The sequence below is a fragment of the Schistocerca americana genome, chromosome 2 (genome assembly GCF_021461395.2).
Source record: "Schistocerca americana isolate TAMUIC-IGC-003095 chromosome 2, iqSchAmer2.1, whole genome shotgun sequence".
NCBI classification, from domain to species: Eukaryota; Metazoa; Arthropoda; class Insecta; order Orthoptera; family Acrididae; genus Schistocerca; species Schistocerca americana.
The window spans coordinates 324,620,105-324,641,911 of record NC_060120.1 but is presented as its reverse complement, the minus strand read 5'-3'; the positions used below and the strand labels follow the sequence as shown (position 1 = coordinate 324,641,911).

Here is a 21,807-nt window from a genome sequence, read left to right as displayed (position 1 = left end):
ACATACACTTCCGTCAGGTTCACGATAGCTACACCAGTAACGTAACGAGTTTCATTCTCGTCATCTGTTAGTGAGAAAAATTCAAATGGTTCAAATGGCTCTGAGCACTATGGGACTCAACAAAATGGCTCTGAGCACTATGGGACTTAACATCTGTGGTCATCAGCCCCTAGAACTTAGAACTACTTAAACCTAACTAACCTAAGGACATCACGCACATCCATGCCCGAGGCAGGATTCGAACCTGCGACTGTAGCAGTCGCGCGGTTCCCGACTGAGCGCCTAGAACCGCTAGACCACCGCGGCCGGCGGGACTTAACATGTAGGTCATCAGTCCCCTAGAACTTAGAACTGCTTAAACCTAACTAACCTAAGGACATCACACACATCCATGCCCGAGGCAGGATTCGAACCTACGATCGTAGCGGTCGCGCGGTTCCAGACTGAAGCGGTTAAACCGCTTGGCCACACCGGCCGGCGAGAAAAATTCAAGAGCTGCTGTGTGCAGCTTTTACCATGTCGAAATGTACTTGCTCTTGTGTAACTAGAGGGTCAATTACGGGTAGAATTCCATCATCCAGACTCATGCTTCCTAGCAGCCTGCAAATATAGCTTAATGCGCTAACAGTTCTAAAGTTCTTGACATGGTTTTTTTCTTTGCCTGCTTTAGGAAGACTTATCACGCTGCTCTTTGGCCATATATTTGGTATTTGTCAGCTATTTGTTGAATTGTTGGAAAGTTGTAGGATCCATTCTCCTGTTGATGGGCCAAAGTAGAAATTCTACTTCACATATAGGAGTTTTATTGTTATAATACAGATACAGTCTGCTGAAATGCAAGAGATTCTAATTACTGGAGGCATAAGGCATTTTAGTGACTATTGTTGTATATAAAATATTTTTGTACCTAGTAATTTAATAATTAAACATTTCTTCAAAACTGTACATTAACAAATATTTACTGCCTAGATTTATTTGACATATTAAATTCCATTTGTGTTGCTACTTGCTTGTTCACCTAATGTATTTCATAATTCAACTGTGTAATTTATTAGAGACTCGACGTGCTCCTACTTTCGTAGTTGCTTTTTAAGTCTTGTCATTAAGCAATGACAGTTGTCTACTGTTTGAGAAAGTAACAGAAAAAATGTGGAATGTATTCCACCGTCCAGAAGCCGCCTCGAGAGCTAGCATAGACAGACGCATTATGACAGAGTGGAAACTGAATATCAACAGCAACTACATTCCCTTGCTGAAGCGAGCCAGGGTGTTGGAGCGGTTCGTCGGAGTCCGTTGCGAAACAGCCGTTTAGGAATCTTCCACGCTATGGCGTGCGGAGGGCGAACGTTCTGCTCTTCCGACAGGCGCTGACCAGCTCGGCATGGTTGCCGAGCACTCGCCTCGCCTATAACGCTTGTTTCTGTGTGGGCCCTGTCATTAGTTCCTAATTTCTTAAATAAACCCATACCACACACTGCCTAATTTGCAACACACAGCAGGAGAGGACATAAAGGACCAAAATGCATTTTATGATCACTTGTTTGCATGTTTGTCTATTGCCGGCCGCTGTGACCGAGCGGTTCTACGCGCTTCAGTCCGGAACCGCGCTGCTGCTACGGTCGTTGGTTCGAATCCTGCCTCGGGCATGGATGTGAGTGATGTCCTTATTTTAGTTAGGTTTAAGTAGTTCTAAGTCTAGGGGACTGATGACCTCAGATGTTAAGTCCCATAGTGCTTAGAGCCATTTGAACCATTTTGTTTGTCTATTCATTATTATACTTCGTAAAAAAATTTCCAGTTTTCAGGAGATGTGTGTCCTTAGACAATCTTACTAAATGAGGCTAAGTAGGGGATCCTGGCAAGATTGAAATTTTGGACTCTATATTGTGATAAGTTCTTATGAAACCTGATGAAATACTTTCATTTTAATATTCCTGATAGCTTATGTCACATTGCACAAAATACCAAATATGCATCTATATGTACATTCTTGTACCCCGCAAGCAACTGGGAAGAGCATGACAATCATACAGCGTGCCTGTAATAGCCATTTTCTTTCCTATTGCATTCTCTTACTATGCGAGGGAAATGACTGTCTTTATGCTTCTGAAAGAGCACTAATTCTCTTATCTTATTCCCATGGTCCCTTCGGGAGGTGTGCGATGGTCTGCAGCATAAACCTCCCACATTCGCCTGCCAATACAAATTATCTAAATTTACCTGAATGGGTTTGACGAGAAGTAAGTCGCTTTCTTCCAAGGTAAATGGAAATACCGTGTGGCTAGGGCCTCCCGTCTGGTAGACCGTTCGCCTGGTGCAAGTCTTTCGAGTTGACGCCACTTCGTCGACTTGCGTGTCGATGGGGATGAAATGATGATGATAAGGACAACACAACACCAAGACCCTGAGCGGAGAAAATCTCCAACCCAGTCGGGAATCGAACCCGGGCCGATAGGTATGACATTCCGTCGCGTTGACCACTCAGCTACCAGGGGCGGACACTTCCAAGGTAGTATCAGGTGATAGTGTGTGTAGTGTTACGAAACAATGTGTATGTGTGTGTGTGTGTGTGTAATGTGCGCAGTGACTGAGGCTACGAAATGAATTAACATTGTACCATTAGTCTTTTATCATTATTAAAAATCTCATTTTTACAACAATATTGTACACTAGGGTACAGCGAATGAGGTAGCATTGTTTTAAACAAAGTGGCCTTGTGTTCGGTAGGTTCCAATCTTCATACAGACATCACGATTTAGCTTTCCCGTGGCTTTTCCTAAATTATTTCAGGCGAATGCTGGGGTGGTCCCTACTATAATGGCATGGCCGACTAGCTGTCCCATCCTTGCCAGTAAGAAAGAAAACGTCTGTATACCTGAATTAATTTCTTTTTGGTGTTCTTAATTTGTAGTACAGAGACATGTCCGATATCCTTGGAAATGAGATCTAGGAATAAGTAGAACTACTACTAGTACTAAGGACTCACATAGAAGTTCCACAAGTATATCCGTTAGATTTTCGTCTGAGCTATAGCGGCCTATTGGGATGTTAGCAATGCATCTTTCAATTCGTGGCAGTAGAAGTGTACATAGTGTTTTATAATTTCTACTACAAACCAAGGAAGTGATATAGGCCCCCTGCTGTTCCTGACCTACATGAAGGATTTACGACACAATTTCAGCAAATCTTTTAGATTGTTTGCAGATGATGCTGCCATTTACCGACAGGTAAAGTAATCAGATAACCAAAAATAATTGCAAAATAATTATACAAGATACCTGTATGGTGCCAAAAGTGGCGACTGACTCCAAAAAATGAAAAGTATAAAGTCATCCATATGAGTACTAAAAGGAATCCGCTAAATTTCAGTGGCACGATAAACCACACAAATTTGAAAGCTATAAACTCAACTAAATACTTAGGGAATACAGTTACGAATAATTTAAACTGGAACGATCACATAGATAATGTGGGGGAATCAAACCAAAGACTGCGATTTATTGGCAGAACACTTAGCAGGTCTACTAAAGGGATTGCTTACACTACGCTTGTCCGCCCTCTTCTGGAGTACTGCTGTGCGGTGTGGGATCCACATGAGATAGAATTGACGAGGACGTCGAAAAAATTAAAAGAATGCATCTCGTTTTGTATTATCCCGAAATTAGGGAGAGAGTGCCACAGATACACTCCTGGAAATGGAAAAAAGAACACATTGACACCGGTGTGTCAGACCCACCATACTTGCTCCGGACACTGCGAGAGGGCTGTACAAGCAATGATCACACGCACGGCACAGCGGACACACCAGGAACCGCGGTGTTGGCTGTCGAATGGCGCTAGCTGCGCAGCATTTGTGCACCGCCGCCGTCAGTGTCAGCCAGTTTGCCGTGGCATACGGAGCTCCATCGCAGTCTTTAACACTGGTAGCATGCCGCGACAGCGTGGACGTGAACCGTATGTGCAGTTGACGGACTTTGAGCGAGGGCGTATAGTGGGCATGCGGGAGGCCGAGTGGACGTACCGCCGAATTGCTCAACACGTGGGGCGTGAGGTCTCCACAGTACATCGATGTTGTCGCCAGTGGTCGGCGGAAGGTGCACGTGCCCGTCGACCTGGGACCGGACCGCAGCGACGCACGGATGCACGCCAAGACCGTAGGATCCTACGCAGTGCCGTAGGGGACCGCACCGCCACTTCCCAGCAAATTAGGGATACTGTTGCTCCTGGGGTATCGGCGAGGACCATTCGCAACCGTCTCCATGAAGCTGGGCTACGATCCCGCACACCGTTAGGCCGTCTTCCGCTCACGCCCCAACATCGTGCAGCCCGCCTCCATTGGTGTCACGACAGGCGTGAATGGAGGGACGAATGGAGACGTGTCGTCTTCAGCGATGAGAGTCGCTTCTGCCTTGGTGCCAATGATGGTCGTATGCGTGTTTGGCGCCGTGCAGGTGAGCGCCACAATCAGGACTGCATACGACCGAGGTACACAGGGCCAACACCCGGCATCATGGTGTGGGGAGCGATCTCCTACACTGGCCGTACACCACTGGTGATCGTCGAGGGGACACTGAATAGTGCACGGTACATCCAAACCGTCATCGAACCCATCGTTCTACCATTCCTAGACCGGCAAGGGAACTTGCTGTTCCAACAGGACAATGCACGTCCGCATGTATCCCGTGCCACCCAACGTGCTCTAGAAGGTGTAAGTCAACTACCCTGGCCAGCAAGATCTCCGGATCTGTCCCCCATTGAGCATGTTTGGGACTGGATGAAGCGTCGTCTCACGCGGTCTGCACGTCCAGCACGAACGCTGGTCCAACTGAGGCGCCAAGTGGAAATGGCATGGCAAGCCGTTCCACAGGACTACATCCAGCATCTCTACGATCGTCTCCATGGGAGAATAGCAGCCTGCATTGCTGCGAAAGGTGGATATACACTGTACTAGTGCCGACATTGTGCATGCTCTGTTGCCTGTGTCTATGTGCCTGTGGTTCTGTCAGTGTGATCATGTGATGTATCTGACCCCAGGAATGTGTCAATAAAGTTTCCCCTTCCTGGGACAATGAATTCACGGTGTTCTTATTTCAATTTCCAGGAGTGTATGGTAAACAGTTAGGGGGTAGAAGTCATTAAAACAACGGCATTTTTCGCTGCGGCAGTACCTTTTCATGAAATCTCAATCACCAATTGTGTCCTCAGAGTGTGAAAAAATTCGTTGCCTCCCACATGCATAGGGAGAAATGATCATCATAATAAAATAAGAGAAATCAGAGCTCTCACGGAAAGATTTAAGTGTTCGTTTCTTCAGGGCTGTGTTCGAGAATGGAACGCGGAGAAGTAGCTTAAAGGTGACTTTGTGAACCCTCTGACAGTCACTTAATTGTGAGTTGCAAAGTAATCATGTAGATGTAGACAGTGATACTGATTGCAGAGGGGACTTCGTAAATAGTGTTTCGATGATAAACACAAGTCCAGAAGTGTACCGATTGGATTTAAAATAAGTTTAAACATCGGATCACTTTCAAATCTGCCACATCAAGGTACGCATACAGCAGAGAAGGTGAGCCCTGATCTGTGTGCTCTATAGCAGCTGCTGCTCGTGGCGATCCTAATGACCGTTGCACAAGGTGTATCTGCGATGAATGCTTTCATACAAAAGATCCACAAACCCTGATCTAGTGTGCGTCCACTTGTTTGTGAACGTAACGGTTTCTGGTACCCTTTGTTGTAGACGGACAAAAATTGTGGGTGATGGACAGAGGCGATACGGAAAACGTTCTTTATACGTGCACTGTGCAGCTCTACCATTTCTACTCAACAGACAGTTGGGAATGAGAGGACAGATTGGTCTACATTGAACAGATATTGGTTTCTGGACATATCATCATAGGATCAATTAACTTGCGAGTGTTAGAGAAGCGCTACGTGAACTCGAACGGGAATCACTGGAGGAAATAAGACGTTCGTTTCGCGAAACACTGATGAGAAAGATTAGAGAAGCGCATTTGCGACAGACTGCAGAACGATTCTACTGCCACCAACACACATCTCTTTTACGCATCGCGAAGACAAGATAAGAGAAATAAGGGCTATTACAGCGCAATATAGGCAGTTGTTTTCCCTCACGTCATATTAGAGTGTAACGGGAAAGGAAATGACTCGTAGGGCGCAATGTACCTCCATCATACACCTTCCGGAGTACGTAAACCGTCCGCCCAAAAAGTTTCTGACTGATTTTATTTCTGGTGTGTAAGCGAAGTCAACTCACTAGGAGCAGTGACAGCTTGAACTAACATGTATAAAACACCTTAAAAAAGGAAGCAAACCTATTTTAACTGTAGTTGCATTAGTAGGAATAAAATAATAATGTGTCCATTAACCACTAAGGCCGACCCAGTGGCCGAGCGGTTCTAGGCGCTTCATCCAGGAATCGCGCGACTGCTACGGTCGCAGGTTCGAATCCTGCCTCGGGCATGGGTGTGTGTGATGTCCTTAGGTTAGTTAGGTTTAAGTAGTTCTAAGTTCTAGGCGACTGATGACCTTAGAAGTTAAGTCGCATAGTGCTCAGAGCCGTTTGAACCATTTGAATAAATATCTTCTGGAGTCGTCCGCTGTAAGGAAAAGACACAAAAATATTCTATATTCTTACATAACTAGTGGAATACTTGGGTACTGGAGTATTGCTAGTTACTGTAAGAAAAACATTAAACGAACGAAAAATATTATTTATTGCAAAAAATTCTGAGAAATCAAGTGAAATTTTTTCGTATAAATTAATAAATTTCGGGGTTCTTTTCGGAACAGTAGATTGCTTCTTATGGATAGGAATGCTATTATTTTACAAAGTATGGAAAGCTTCTTTTCTCCCTTTTCTTTAAGAATGTTATTTACTCGGCAGAATGGCTGAGAGCCGCACCTACTCAACTTGACAGCTCCTTTTCCTGGAAAAGTTGCAAGGGTATGTCATTCGCTGTCTTTCCTCACTCCTCTGGCGCTTTGCGTCAGAAATATTCCGCCAATCATCATTGCTCTTTTAAACGGGAGAATGATGTTTCGTTTAAGTCAACCAATGCAGAAATGTGTAGATCTCTATTAGGCGTCTACTGTCCTCCTGTGAGAACTCCGTAACTACGCAGTCAATCCATGAAAAAATGCATCTTCTGGGCGCTCCCACACAATGTAGCGGAATTTGCTTTTAATTCGAACATGGGGATCATTATCCCTTCGCTCTTGCATAAGCTGTCCTCTTTCTGGACGGTCACTCGAAGTAGGTATGGTTCAAATGGCTCTGAGCACTATGGGACTTAACACCTATGGCCATCAGCCCCCTAGAACTTAGAACTACTTAAACCTAACTAACCTAAGGACATCACACAACACCCAGTCATCACGAGGCAGAGAAAACCGCTGACCCCCCCGGGAATCGAACCCGGGAACGCGGGCGCGGGAAGCGAGAACGCTACTGCACGACCACGAGCTGCGGACGAAGTAGGTATGTTGACTCACCCCTTGAAGGGACAAGCCTCCCAGTGGGCTGGTTGCCTCTTATAGAACGAAAAAAATTCCTGTGTCCATCATGTTGTGTACCCCAGTCCCGACTTTTTTAACCTCGGTGCACACTTGCGATTTACTTATTAGATCTGTATATCGCTTACATGAATTCATACAAAATTGACTCTACCTTATCGAGTTTGGGTTCGAATGAAGCGTCTTGACGTGCAGAATACGATTGTGAGGACGGAATATGTAAGAAATGAAGGTCAAAAGACCACGCCACCTGACAATAATGGATGTACGAGTGTGGGCTGTAGACACATGGTTGACGACATGTGGAAGTCTGGGCCTAGCTGTGAGTAGTGTTCGGATAGGCAAAGGTAAGGTGACCGCTGGCGATAAGCGGGATATCCGGGTCGAGTCCTGTTGCGGCACAAATTTTCATTGTCATCGCTCCATTCTACAGCTGCTGGTGGTCCATATTCACAATTGCGAATACACTTAATATAGTCCAACACTGTTATCTAAACTTGTCGCTAATTTGCAGGAAGAATTGTACAAGTTTCAAAAAATGGTTCAAATGGCTCTGAGCACTATGGGACTCAACTGCTGAGGTCATTAGTCCCCTAGAACTTAGAACTAGTTAAACCTAACTAACCTAAGGACATCACAAACATCCATGCCCGAGGCAGGATTCGAACCTGCGACCGTAGCGGTCTTGCGGTTCCAGACTGCAGCGCCTTTAACCGCACGGCCACTTCGGCCGGCCTGTACAAGTTTCTCTTGAAAACTGTGTGTTATCTGTATTTATCCATTCTGAGACGACTGGAAACTTTTCAATGCCAATGGAATTCCTACACCGTATTACGCACGATAATGTGTTTCCATATTATCGTCCACCCGCTGTAGACGACCGCACTCTGCATAGGATCTGTTTCACTTCAATCAGTGGAGTGAACGTCTGTTTTATCTGTATCACTGAATTGTCGAGAAGATTTTCCACCTTCAGGAAACATACTGTTCCCAGGCTGCTTGTAGCCAGAGCTGCTGCCGGCCGGTGTGGCCGTGCGGTTCTAGGCGCTTCAGTCTGGAACCGCGTGACCGCTACGGTCGCAGGTTCGAATCCTGCCTCGGGCATGGGTGTGTGTGATGTCCTTAGGTTAGTTAGGTTTAAGTAGTTCTAAGTTCTAGGGGACTGATGACCACAGATGTTAAGTCCCATAGTACTCAGAGCCATTTTAGAGCCAGAACTGCTCGTGAGATAGCAGCCTGGTAATTACAAACAGATATCCTTCGTTAAGAGGAACTTGTTGCAGTTCACGTCTGAGTGCTAGTTTTTGTAAATAATGACATTCTGCAAGATGAGGTAGTAATTACTTTGAAAACTTAATAATCAGTGCCTTCCTTCGCAGCATCTCGGCAACTTCTTTTGTACTGTCATAAATGGCCCATAAAATGTGTATAAGCTTTTCAGTCTCCATAATAGGTAACTGTAAGGATCATTCTAAATGTAAACAACGTTTTGATCTTACGAGACGCGCCATCACCAACGCAACCCCCTGCCATGTCGCACGCCTTCTTAATCTTTGGTGCCAGTATGACGCTAACAGTGAACAGGAATGGTCATTCACTGCTCAGTTGTGCACTTTTAAATGAGTGACAATGATCGCACCAGGTGTGTGCTTCATATAGTAACAGGGTTTCAAAACCAAAAACAAAATGTGTACCCTGTCAAAATTTAAAGAGAGATGGCCGAAGTTCATGGAAATGTGACGAATGAAGCTACAGTTCGAAAATCGTGCATCCCGTTTAATGGCAGGAGAACGAATATTCATCATGACCAACAATCATGTGGAAATAGAGTTGTGAGCGACAAACTCCAATCAGGGACTGAGGAGAAAAATTCAACAGGATAGACGTTTCACTAATGATAGATTGAACTTTGCCTTTCCCGATATTTCACGATCAGGTCTTTATTAAAAATAATTTGCGCTGATCTGGGCCTTAGAAAAGTGTGTGCCAGAATGGTTCTTCGGCTGTTGACAGATGAACACGAAAAACATTTGCATCAATTTTTCTCACAACTTGTGACAAGGATGCCGAGGAGTTTTACAATCATACTGTTACTCGTGACGGGGGGTTGAGCATAAAAGTCAGAAACGAAGTGGCAGTCAATGGAATGGCATTATTCACGATCCTCAACGACCCCAAACAGCTCGTTTTGTATTATCGTGAAATAGGGGAGATAGTGTCACAGACACGACACGTGAATTGGAGTGGCAATCATTAAAAGAAAGGCGTTTTTCATTGCGATGGGGTCTTCTCATGAAATTTCAATCACCAGTTTCCTCCTCCGATTGCGAAAACATTCTGTTGGCACCCACCTACATAGGGAGAAATGATCATCACGATAAAATAAGAGAAATCAGAGCTCGCACAGAAAAATTTAACTGCTCGTTTTTTCCGCGCGCCGTTTGAGAGTGGAACGGTAGAGAGACAGCTTGAAGGTGGTTCATTGAACCCTCTGCCAGGCACTTTATTGTGAATAGCAGAGTCATCTCGTAGATACAAGAACACAGTTTCTGGATCAAAGAGGTATACTTCAAAACAAACGGCGTGGATTGGTGTCAAACACTAGCCTGGCTTAAAGAAGGATTTGCTTCGGCAGTTTGAATTGAAATTTTTTGAAGATACGCCTTGTATCCCAATGATTACCATATTTTCTCCCAAACTGATGGACTTTTTGGCGAAAAGTTCTATGGAAAAAATGAAGAATTCTACGGGGACGCTAGTGACTGGTTCAACGACTTGGCGGCAACTGAGAATACACAATGAATCGGAAAACATCTGGGGCGCTATGAACGGCGACTATGTAGTGAAAGAGCTAAGATATGAATGTATGTTGTAAAATACGCTCTAAGAAAAGAAAAAGAAACAGAAAAAACAAAAACAAAAAAAACGACGCACCTCGAAGGAATTGCCTGAATGACAGAAATCGGTAGATGTGATGTGCATGTACAGACAAACAAATGATTACAGTTTCAGAATTATTGGATGATTTATTCAAGAGAAAAAGCTTCACAAATCGAGAAAGTCAATAATGCGTTGATCCACCTCTGGCCCTTGTCCAAGCCTGGCATTGATTGACAGAGTTGTTGGATGCCCTCCTGGGGGATATCGGGCCAAATTATGTTCAATTGGCGATTTACATTGTCAAAATCCCGAGTTGGTTGGAGGGCCCTGCCCATAATGCTCCACACGTTCCCAATTGGGGAGACACCCGGTGACCTTGCTGGCCACGGTACGGTTTGGCAAGCACAAAGACGAGCAGTAAAAACTCTCACCGCAGGCGGCCGGGCATTATCTTTTTGAAATGTAAGCCCAGGATGGCTTGCCATCAAGGGCAACAAAACGGGACGTAGAATGTCGTCGACGTAGTGCTGTGGAGTAACGGTGCCGCAGATGACAACCAAAGAGGTCCTGCTGGGACATTGCAGGTTCAGATTATCACTCCTAGTTATCGGGTTGGTATGCCACTGCTGAATGGAGCATATCCAGAGACGTCTTCGCTGGACATCGGGGCCCAGTTCTAAGCAGGAATCATCACTGAAGACAACTCCACTCCACGTGATTGCAGGCCGAATGTGCCCAAAACTTCGGCAAACGGACTCGTTGGTGTACAGAAGCCAGCGATAGTCGGCACAAGGGGTGCTGCTGTGAGCCCAGCCCAGCCCCCGGCTGTGAGCCGCTTATTAATAATCCTTGTGGTCTCTGAAATGCCAGTTGCACGTCGCATCTATGATAATGATCAATCCAGAGCTCTGAGTGCCTCTCTGATCATCGCTCGCTCCGCACGTTCTGTCGTCTCTCTAGGACGACCGCTTCCTTCTTCACATCGTGTCCGCTCTGGGTTCACTCACTGCTGCCAACATCGTCGAATAGTGGCATCGTTCCTCTTCAAATGTCGAGCGATATGCTGATTGCTCCAATTGGATTGTTTGAGCCCAACTAAATGTCGTCTCACAAACGCTGACGTCTGTATATATTGTTCAAGCACCTGTCTGCAAGACATAGCTACTGTCCAGCTCAGGTCACGGTATGAAATTCTTAGTCTTTATGCCATGATATCGACATGTCCCCTGTTGGTTATCCTTGCCGGCTGCGGGATGGAATTGTGCTGCAGCATCACGCATTCGTCCATCGGCCAGCAGTGTTTACAGTTCTGCATTTTCCGTCGGTACCTGTATGAATATCAATTTGTGATCAATACGGATAACTCCTTCTTGGCACATCCTCTTTTCTTGCCTTAGAGTGTAACTTTTGTTCCATTATCTTGAATAACAATATCTGGAGAAATAAACGGCTTCTTCTTGTAGAATGACGTAACATGTGAAACACAATCAGACGCAAGTAGCGACTGGTGTCTGCATCGACCCGCTACGTCCGGCCAACTCCATTTCACTCCGATCTCTCGGTCAGTCGGTCGTACTCGGCCGTGACGTTCGTGAGCAGTTAGCACTTACCAACAACATCGCCTATCTTGGTATTTGTCGGCCGTACTCAGCCGTCTTCGGCTGACCGGCTGGTCGGTCGAATATCGTCCCACCCTAAAGATGGCTATGAAAACAACTGAACGGTCGGGCGACCCTTATAAACACTGTTCCAGGCCAGCAGAAATGTGTACACAGCAGATTGGAAAGACTTGATGCTATAATGTGTATACAGTGGAGTGGAAGGACTTGGTGAGGTGTGTACTCACCTGGAAGGCGATGGTGTTCCACACGGCGAGCACGAGCCGCAGCGGCAGCTTGGCCTTGTACGACCTGTGCGCCCAGAGGCGGTGCGCACCCGCCTGTACGCCCGTGGTCGCCATCCAGCCCACCAGCACGGCTGCAACAAACAGACATCTTTATACCGTCTTTTGTGGCCAAGTGCGATACAGGCAGCGCCGAAATCGACGTGGTCATCGACGTCCAGAAGCTGTGAACCCTGCCAGTGGAATTGCTCTCCGCCGTAACTAAGAACTTTGCGTCAAACAGCACCTCCAGCCGAATGTCAACGCTTGTAAAGATAGCCACCACAGGCAGCAGATCTCCTTCCCAATTATGAACGGCTGCCGTACCAACACAATCCTCCTCCCTCCGTCCATTTTGCCAAGCCTTTCATATACTGTCGGAAGAAAACATCAAAAGGATTCCCCTTCCTGACCGAGATTCTTCCTGATATACAAATTAAAAATCTCATATCCTTTCCTCAAGTCGCTGCTTCAATACCTCTCCCAGATTCCGTTCATCATCGCGCCTTCCTGCTTCTCCGTCCCCTTACACATCCGACTTCCCAGCTAAACATAATCCATCCCTCCTCCCCCTTTCATACATAGCTACTCATGTATACGAATTGTCCTGCTGCCCCTCGTGCGTCCATCTGCCATGGCCATACCCAACTTATTGTGAGATGAGCTTGAAAGATTTGCCAAACAACCTCACGCATCCTCGCTCCTTCCTGCTCCTCCGTCCACTTACACGTCCGTCTTCCGAGCCCAACATCACCTCTTCCCCTCCTCCCCCTGCTTCACCCCAGACATAGCTACATATAAATTATCCTACTCATACTTTCAAACTTCCTGGCCACACACTACTTATTGGGAGTTTAGTTCGACGGATTTGCCAGATAATCATCATCACCATTATCGCACCAGCCACTGCACCACCATCTGTCTTTTTTATAGTAATACAGCAAAAGAAATGTGTGTTTTCATTTCGACAAATTTAATGCTTTTAACTGAGCAAATACGTATGTATTTTTGTCATAATTTGGCTGCACAGCAGCAATATGGGCTCTTGCCCACTCAGGGGAATGAAATGGTCAATAAGGAAGAGAAGTCATAGAGCCACATACATACACACTCATTGATGCTACAATGATGCAGCGGGTAGGTACAGTGTTCATGTGAGTAAGCCATTGCCTTTACTGTTACACACACAGATACAATTTCAATGTGTGTAAATCTTATGGGACTTAACTGCTAAGGTCATCAGTCCCTAAGCTTACACACTTCTTAAGCTAAATTATCCTAAGGACAAACTCACCCACCCATGCCCGAGGGAGGACTCAAACCTCCGCCGAGACCAGCCGCACAGTCCATGACTACAGCGCCTGAGACCGCTCGGCTAATCCCGCGCGGCCACACAGCTACTAGAAAAAAGGGATACACCACGAAGGACTTATGCAAATTGGTCACAAACTGATATTCATACTCGTATCGTGGAAAATGCAAAACTGTTAACAATGGCGGCCGATGAACACTGCAGGACAATTTCACTGTACAGCTGACAAGGATAGTTAACAGGGGACATGTCGATACCAGGGTATAAATAGTTTGAGAATTTCATTTTGTATACTCAGTTGGACAGTAACTATGCCTCTCAGATAGGTGCGTGAACATAATACGCAGATGTCAACATTTGAAAGAGGACGTTAGCTGGCGTAATCGGCGAATCGCTTGTCTTTGAATTGGAGCGATGCCACTATTCGACGATCAGGAATGGGTGAACCATGGCAAAACACAGCGTCAAGATGGAAGCGGTCGACCACGAGAGACGGCAAAACGCAGTCGTCAGCGAGACAATCAGAGCCTCGGATTCATCATTATCATAGCAGCGACGTGCAACTGGTGCTTCACTGGGCTCTCTATTCGCGTGGGACCGTTGAAAACGTGCATCGCATTCAGTATGCTTCGTTGAACTGCCGTGGGATCTTTATCAAAACGAGCAGATATATCACGGAACGACAGTCTCGAACACCATGATTCTGCCGCTGTCGAATTCCGACACATACTGAAGGGCGTTTTCCCTCCTTGCACGGTGCATAACACGAACTTCTCACAACCATCCAACATCAAAATGAGATTTCTGAGTGAGAAACCTACCGAGTAGTCATCCGTCTCGGAGTTAGTGGAAGTATCATGTGACGTCGTCCACAACGACCAAAAAACAAAAAAAAAAGGCATTTCTGGCAATTGCTAGAATTGACTACTTGTTGTTCTACAGTCAGTTCCATAAGAAAGTGTACACCATAATTTTAAATGTAACGTCCGCAGCGACAACTCTGGTAATGCTCTCGAATCTATAATCACTGCGCTCTAGCACAGTGTATAAATAAACAGTGTGAGAGTTGAAAGTTTTGTTTTGTCGGTTGCAGTTTAAAATGAGTGCGAAATATCTGAAGCGTCACGAGGCAGCGTTCCTTGTAAACCATCCTAAGGGACCAAAGCTTTCATATGGAGCTGCTGCCAATTTCTTAGAAAGTTAAAGACGTTCTCTGCGAAGTTGTTCAAACGATATTTAGAGGTAGGAAACGTGGATGATTTGCTGGAAAGAGGGTTAAGGTGCCAAGCTATAATCGATAATGGCGGTGATTGTGCAATTAGTAACATCATGTATTTTCACGTAAACCTATGTTTATAATAATGTCTTTTATTTCATTCAGATAACGGCGTAGACCTTCTTGTGGAACTGGCTGTAAGTTCGTGAAGGTTTGTGGTTTATCTTTTGTTTTATTCATAGGAAGAAACTCCTCGCACTAGAGAAAACAACGAAAATTCTTTCTGTTATACGTGTGGAGATCGGAAATTGCATAAACGGAATTAACCCTCTTTTAAGAAGGGACTATGAATTTAACTTTTGGTGTAGTGTTCTTGACCAGGACAAGGACAGACCTCGTAAATATGGTGATCGCCATGTGCCACACTACCGACAAGGTAATTAAAAAGATCACGTCACATGTTCTTTACTGTTTGCATGATTTCGATGGAACTAATGGATAGACAACGGACTGTAATTTTTGTCTGCAAAAAAGAGGTGTACTTCTATTGAAAACAATAAAAAGTGTGCAATAACCTAATTGATCATATAGTACAAGGACATACAGTGAAGAGCCAAACGAACTGATGTTGTTGTTGTGGTCTTCAGTCCTGAGACTGGTTTGATGCAGCTCTCCATGCTACTCTATCCTGCTATCCTGTGCAAGCTGCTTCATCTCCCAATACGTACTGCAGCCTACATCCTTCTGAATCTGCTTAGTGTATTCATTTCTTGGTCTCCCTCTACGATTTTTACCCTCCACGCTGCCCTCCAGTACTAAATTGGTGATCCCTTGATGCCTCAGAACATGTCCTACCAACCGATCCCTTCTTCTAGTCAAGTTGTGCCACAAACTCCTCTTCTCCCCAATTCTATTCAATACCTCCTCATTAGTTATGTGATCTACCCATCTAATCTTCAGCATTCTTCTGTAGCATCACATTTCGAAAGCTTCTATTCTCTTCTTGTCTAAACTATTTATCGTCCATGTTTCACTTCCATACATGGCTACACTCCATACAAATACTTTCAGAAACGACTTCCTGACACTTTAATCTATACTCGATGTTAACAAATTTCTCTTCTTCAGAAACGCTTTCGTTGCCATTGCCAGTCTACATTTTATATCCTCTCTACTTCGACCATCATCAGTTCTTTTGCTCCCCAAATAGCAAAACTCCTTTACTACTTTACATGGTCCTTGTATAGACCCTCTATATACTCCTTCCATCTTTCTGGTTTCCCTTCTTTGCTTAGAATTGGGTTTCCATCTGAGCTCTTGATATTCATACAAGTGGTTCTCTTATCTCCAAAGGTCTCCTTAATTTTCCTGTAGGCAGTATGAAACTTACCCCAAGCAAGATATGCCTCTACATCCTTACATTTGTCCTCTAGTCATCCCTGCTTAACCATTTTGCACTTCCCGTCGATCTCATTTTTAGACGTTTGTATTCCTTTTTGCCTGCTTCATTTACTGCATTTTTCTATTTTCTCCTTTCATCAATTAAATTCAATATTTCTCCTGTTGCCCAAGGATTTCTACTAGCCCTCGTCTTTTTACCTACTTGATCCCCTGCTGCCTTCACTACTTCATCCCTCAAAGCTACCTACTCTTCTTCTACTGTATTTCTTTCCTCCATTCTTGTCAATTGTTCCCTTATGCTCTCCCTGAAACTCTGTACAACCTCTGGTTTAGTCAGTTTCTCCAGGTCCCATCTCCTTAAATTCCCACCTTTTTGCAGTTTCTTCAGTTTTGATCTACAGTTCATAATCAATAGATTGTAGTCAGAGCCCAGATTCGCCCCTGGAAATGCGTTACATTTTAAAACCTGGTTCCTAAATCTCTGTCTTACCATTATATAATCTATCTGAAACCTGTCAGTATCTCCAGGTTTCTTCCATGTATACAACAACAAACTGATACACCTGCCTAATATGACCCCTCCATCCCCCCCCATCCCCTCCGAACACGCAGAGGTGCCGCAGCATGACGTGGCACGGACTCGACCAGTGTTTGAAGTAATTGTGGAGCGAACTGACACCATGAATCCTGCAGGGCTGTCCATAAATCCGTAGAGTACGAGAGGATGGAGATGTCTTCTGAACAGCACGTTTCAAGACATCGCAGATACGTTTACTAATGTTCATGTCTGGGGAGTTCGGTCTCCAGTGGAAGTGTTTAAGCTCAGAAGAGTGTCCGTGGAGCTACTCTGTAGCAATTCGGACGTGTGGGGTGTCGCATTGTCCTGCTGGGATTGTCCAAGTCCGTCGGAAGGGACAATGGACATGAATGGATGCGATCAGACAGGATGCTTACGTACGTGTCACTTGTCAGAGTCGTATATAGACGTATCAGGAGTCCCATATCACTCCAACTGCACGCGCCCCACACCATTACAGAGCCTCCACCAGCTTGAACAGTCCCCTGCTGACAAACGGGGTCCACGGATTCGTGAGGTTGTCTGCATACCCGTACACGTCCACCGAGCGAGGTGGCGCAGTGGTTAGACACTGGACTCGCATTCGGAAGGACGACGGTTCAATCCCGCGTCCGGCCATCCTGATTTAGGTTTTCCGTGATTTCCCTAAATCACTCCAGGCAAATGCCGGGATGGTTCCTCTGAAAGGGCACGGCCGACTTCCTTCCCCATCCTTCCCTATTCCGATGAGACCGATGACCACGCTGTCTGGTCTCCTTCCCCAAACCAACCAACCAACCGTACACGTCCATCCACTCGATACAATTTGAAACGAGACTCGTCCGACCAGGCAACACGTTTCCAGTCATCAACAGTCCAATGGCGGTGTCGACGGGCCCTGGCGAGGCGTAAAGCTTTGTGTCGTGCAGTATTCAAGGGTACACGAACGTGCCTTCAGCTCCGAAAGCTCATATCGATGATGTTCCGTTGGACGGTTCGCATGCTGTCTCTTGTTGCTGGCCCAGCAATGAAATCTGCAGCAATTTGCGGAAGGGTTGTACTTCTGTCACGTTGAGCGATTCTCTTTAGTCGCCGTCGGTCCCGTTCTTGCAGGATTTTTTTCCAGCCGCAGCGATGTTGGGGATTTGATGTTTTACCGGATATCTCATATTCACGGTACATTCGTGAAATGGTCGTATGGGAAAATTCCCACATCATCGCTACCTCGGAGATGCTGTGTCCCATCGCTCCTCGCCGATTACAACACCACGTTCAAACTCACTTACATCTTGATAACCTGCCATTGTAGCTGCAGTAACCGATCTAAGAACTGCGCCAGACACTTGTCTTACATAGGCGTTGCCGACCGCAGCGCCGCATTCTGCCTGTTTATGTATCTCTGTGTTTGAATACGCGTACCTAGACCTGTTTCCTTGGCGCATCATTGTACTCGTACATCACAGCCGATAGCAGTGACTCCTACGAGAGTGACAGCGAGTGAAGGCCAATACAGTGACGACTGTGCAGAAGGCAGTGAAGGAGATGAGCGTGCTGACCCAACATTTCGAGGCCTATACAAATCAAATAAGCCATACTTTTTGTGTCAAGAGGATCTGAACGATCTTGATCGTAATATACATTTGTTGAAGCAACATGCTCGACTAATAGCTTCGCGAATAAAGACTTCTTAGCGATACGAAAGTGAGTGTTTACCGTGATCAGCAAGCTGTCTTTTTCTGAATATTTCGTCAAGGAAGGCGACATGGCTTTCTGAAATAATGTAGAGTCCATTAGGGAGATTCGTGGCCATGATTACAGTGTAAATGAGAGGCAAGTATTCAAAGATCCCAATAAAGTTAGTGTGTAAGCAGTACTCCTCCAGAATGGAAGCAAGTTACTTTCTGTTTCAATATGCTCATGCAGTTAATTTGAAGGAAACAAATGAGAGCTTTAAACTGCTAGTCACACTCATCCAAATGGCGTGCATGTGGAGATCTTAAAGTAATACCAATTCTTCTCGGTATGCTGGTTGGGTACATAAAACCATGTTGCTTCCTACGTGAGTGGCACAGAATAGACAGAAGAACAACCGCTATTATAGGATATAATGGCTTGCTCGGAATGATCTGCTGCCTACACAGAAAAACGTTGACCCCAAACTACTGCTGCACATTAATTTGCGCCACATCAAAAAGCCAGGGCCAAAATTTCATGTTAATTCATGCTCTTGGGAGAGAAGTTTCCAAGGATCGTTGGGGTAAAAGTAAAGAAAGGAATAGTTGTAGGGCCACAAATTAGGAAATTTATGTCCGATGAACATTTCCTTGAAAGAGTCACATTATTGTTTTTCACAAGTGTCTGCAAGTAAATTTTACACAGCGGCGCAATTTCAGCGCAGAGAACTACCGCAATGTTGTACAGGAATTACTGTGATCATACCACATATTACTTAAACTATATTTCTTGAATATTCATTTGGACTTCTACCTGGATAACCTTGGTGCAGTTAGCGACGAAGATGGAGAATTGTTCCACTAGAACATTGCTTAAATGGAAAAGTGGTATAAAGGTAAATGGTGTATCGCAATGTTTCTCGACTGCTCCTGGTCCCTACGAAACGATATTCTTGAGGAAAAATATCGCAGCGTATCCGGAAGAAAATATTAAGTAAGATAATTTATCCTTGTTTGTTGTTATACTATTTTTGTTTCCTTTGTGTTATGATAGACTTTTTTTTTCTCCTTGCGCTTTTTAAGTCTTATTACGAGAGGGTATCATTTTGCCACATTCATATAATACCTGCACCAGTTTACAATAAGCATTATATTATGAAATTAAATGTGCTATTGGCTGGGAGTTCCCTTTCTGGGAGTTTAGCAGCACGGTGCAAGTCTCTTTTTATTCGACGCCACTTCGGTAACAAGCATGTCAGTGGTGATGAAACAGTGATAAGGACAACGGAACACTCAGTCCCCAAGCGGAGAAGATCGCCGACCCTGTCGGGAATCGAACCAATGCCCTGGTATGGCTCTGAGCCGCGCTCACCACTCAGCTACGGAGCCGGACTAGTATATGAAAACCGAGGCCGGTACAGAAATTTTGAAATTATATCTGATTTCATAGGCGAATTATCTTCCAGAAACAGTGTACACCGAGGTGACAAAAGTCAACGGGTACCTCCTAACATCGTGTAGGACCTCCTTTTGCCCGGCTTACTGCAGCAACTCAATGTGGCATGGACTCCGCAACTCGTTCGAATCCCCTGGAGAAATACCGAGCCATGCTGCCTCTATAGCCGTCCATAATTGCGAAAGAGTTGGAGGTGCAGGATTTTGTGCACGTACTGAGCTGTCGATTACGTCCCATAATGGGCGATCTGGGTGGCCAAATCATTCACTCAAATTGTCCAAAATGTTCTTGAAACAATTGTGACGCGGTGACATGGTGCATTGTCATCCATAAAAGTTCGATCATTGTTTGGGTACATTAAGTCCATGAATGGCTAAAAATGATCCACAAGCGCCGAACATAACCATTTACAGTTACTTTTCGGTTCAGTTGGACCAAAGGAACCAGTCTGTCTCATGTAAACACAGACCTCATCATTTTGGAACCACTAACAGCTTGCACAGTGCCTTGTTAACAACTTAGATCCAATGCCTCGTTGGATCTGCGCCACGCTCGAACCTTACCGGCAGCTCTTACCACGTGAAATTGGGACTCATATGATCAGGCCACGGTTTCCAGTCGTCTAGGGTCCAATATATATATATATATGGTCACGAGCCCAGGAGAGGCCTACAGGCACTCGCGTCGGTTATCTGCTACCATAGCTCGTTAACGTCATATTTCGCCGCACTGTCCTAACGGATACATTCATCGTACATTCCACATTTTTTTCTGCCGTTGTTTCGGGCAGTGTTTCTTGTCTATTAGCAGTGGAAACTCTGCGCAAACGCCGCTGCTCTCGGTCGTTAAGTAAAGGCTGTCAGCCACTGCGTTGTCCGTGGTGAGAGGTAATGCCTGGAATTTAATATTCTCTACACTCTCTTAATACTGTGGATCTCAGATTGTTGAGATCCTTAACGATTTTCGAAATGGAATCTCCCACGCCTCTATCTCGAGCTACCATTCCGCGTTGAGAGTCTGCGTCAAAAACCTTTTACATGAATCACCTGAGTACAAATGACAGACCCACTAATAAACTGTCGTTTTATACGTTGCGTACACGATACTACCGCTATCCGTATGAGTGCATATCGCATCCCATGACTTATGTCACCTCAGTATATATTGCCCCAGTAAATAAAAGGGAAATATTTTTGTTGTTGGCCAGAGTAATCTATTTCATGTCCAAGCACGTTGTACAGTTCATGCCAGTTTGACGTTTGTTACAGTTTTAATGGCCAGTTGTGTATTTTCTCGCTTTCTGACGAACATTTTACGCTGTCGTTTCCTAGCGTCATTACAAGAAATGAAGCTCAGTGCGAAGCTCAGTATTAGAATATGTGAGAAGTGTGAGGAACAAGGTGGCGGTTACTCACTCCAGTAGACGGTGGCCCACTTGGCGGCGGTGAGCGCCAGGTAGAGGCCGTAGACGGTGGCCACGTGCAGGTAGATGAACACGACCACGTTGCGCCACACGATCCGCCACTCGTACTCGGGCTGCTTGTCGGCGTCCTCCTTCTGCGGTGGAGGGCTGTGGTGAACGCCGACGTCACATGGTGACCTGTCCGGAGACGTCACGTTGGGCGGCATACTCGGGACAACAACGTGCTGCAACAAAATGCGTAAGGGTTCCTGTTATCATCTGCGTGAGTCTAAGAATATAGCATCTACCGGCAAAGGCTAAAGGACGTTCCAAGATTGTTATTAGAGACAGCGATTTCATCTCCTATCTTCTATCAACATATCTTCTTCCACACATACGCTGACGGAAAAAGTCGCAACACCAAGAAGGAGTTGTGCGGCATAAATGAGAGTCGGTACGCGTGTTTATACACTACTGGCCATTAAAATTGCTACAC

At 45.3% G+C, this 21,807-nt stretch overlaps 1 protein-coding gene across 1 annotated transcript in view; it reads right to left on the bottom strand.

Annotated features, from left to right (window-relative positions):
• The window catches only part of LOC124593992 (acyl-CoA Delta-9 desaturase-like), a 66,312-nt gene extending 44,774 nt beyond the window's left edge, over positions 1–21,538 (bottom strand). Inside the window, exons 1-2 of the mRNA XM_047132344.1 lie at positions 21,325–21,538; positions 12,260–12,390 (exon numbers count right to left, since the gene is read on the bottom strand). Of these exons, the coding sequence (XP_046988300.1) occupies positions 12,260–12,390; positions 21,325–21,538 (345 nt within the window). The remainder of the gene's footprint in view (positions 1–12,259; positions 12,391–21,324) is intronic.
• Between the last annotated feature and the right edge of the window lie 269 nt (positions 21,539–21,807).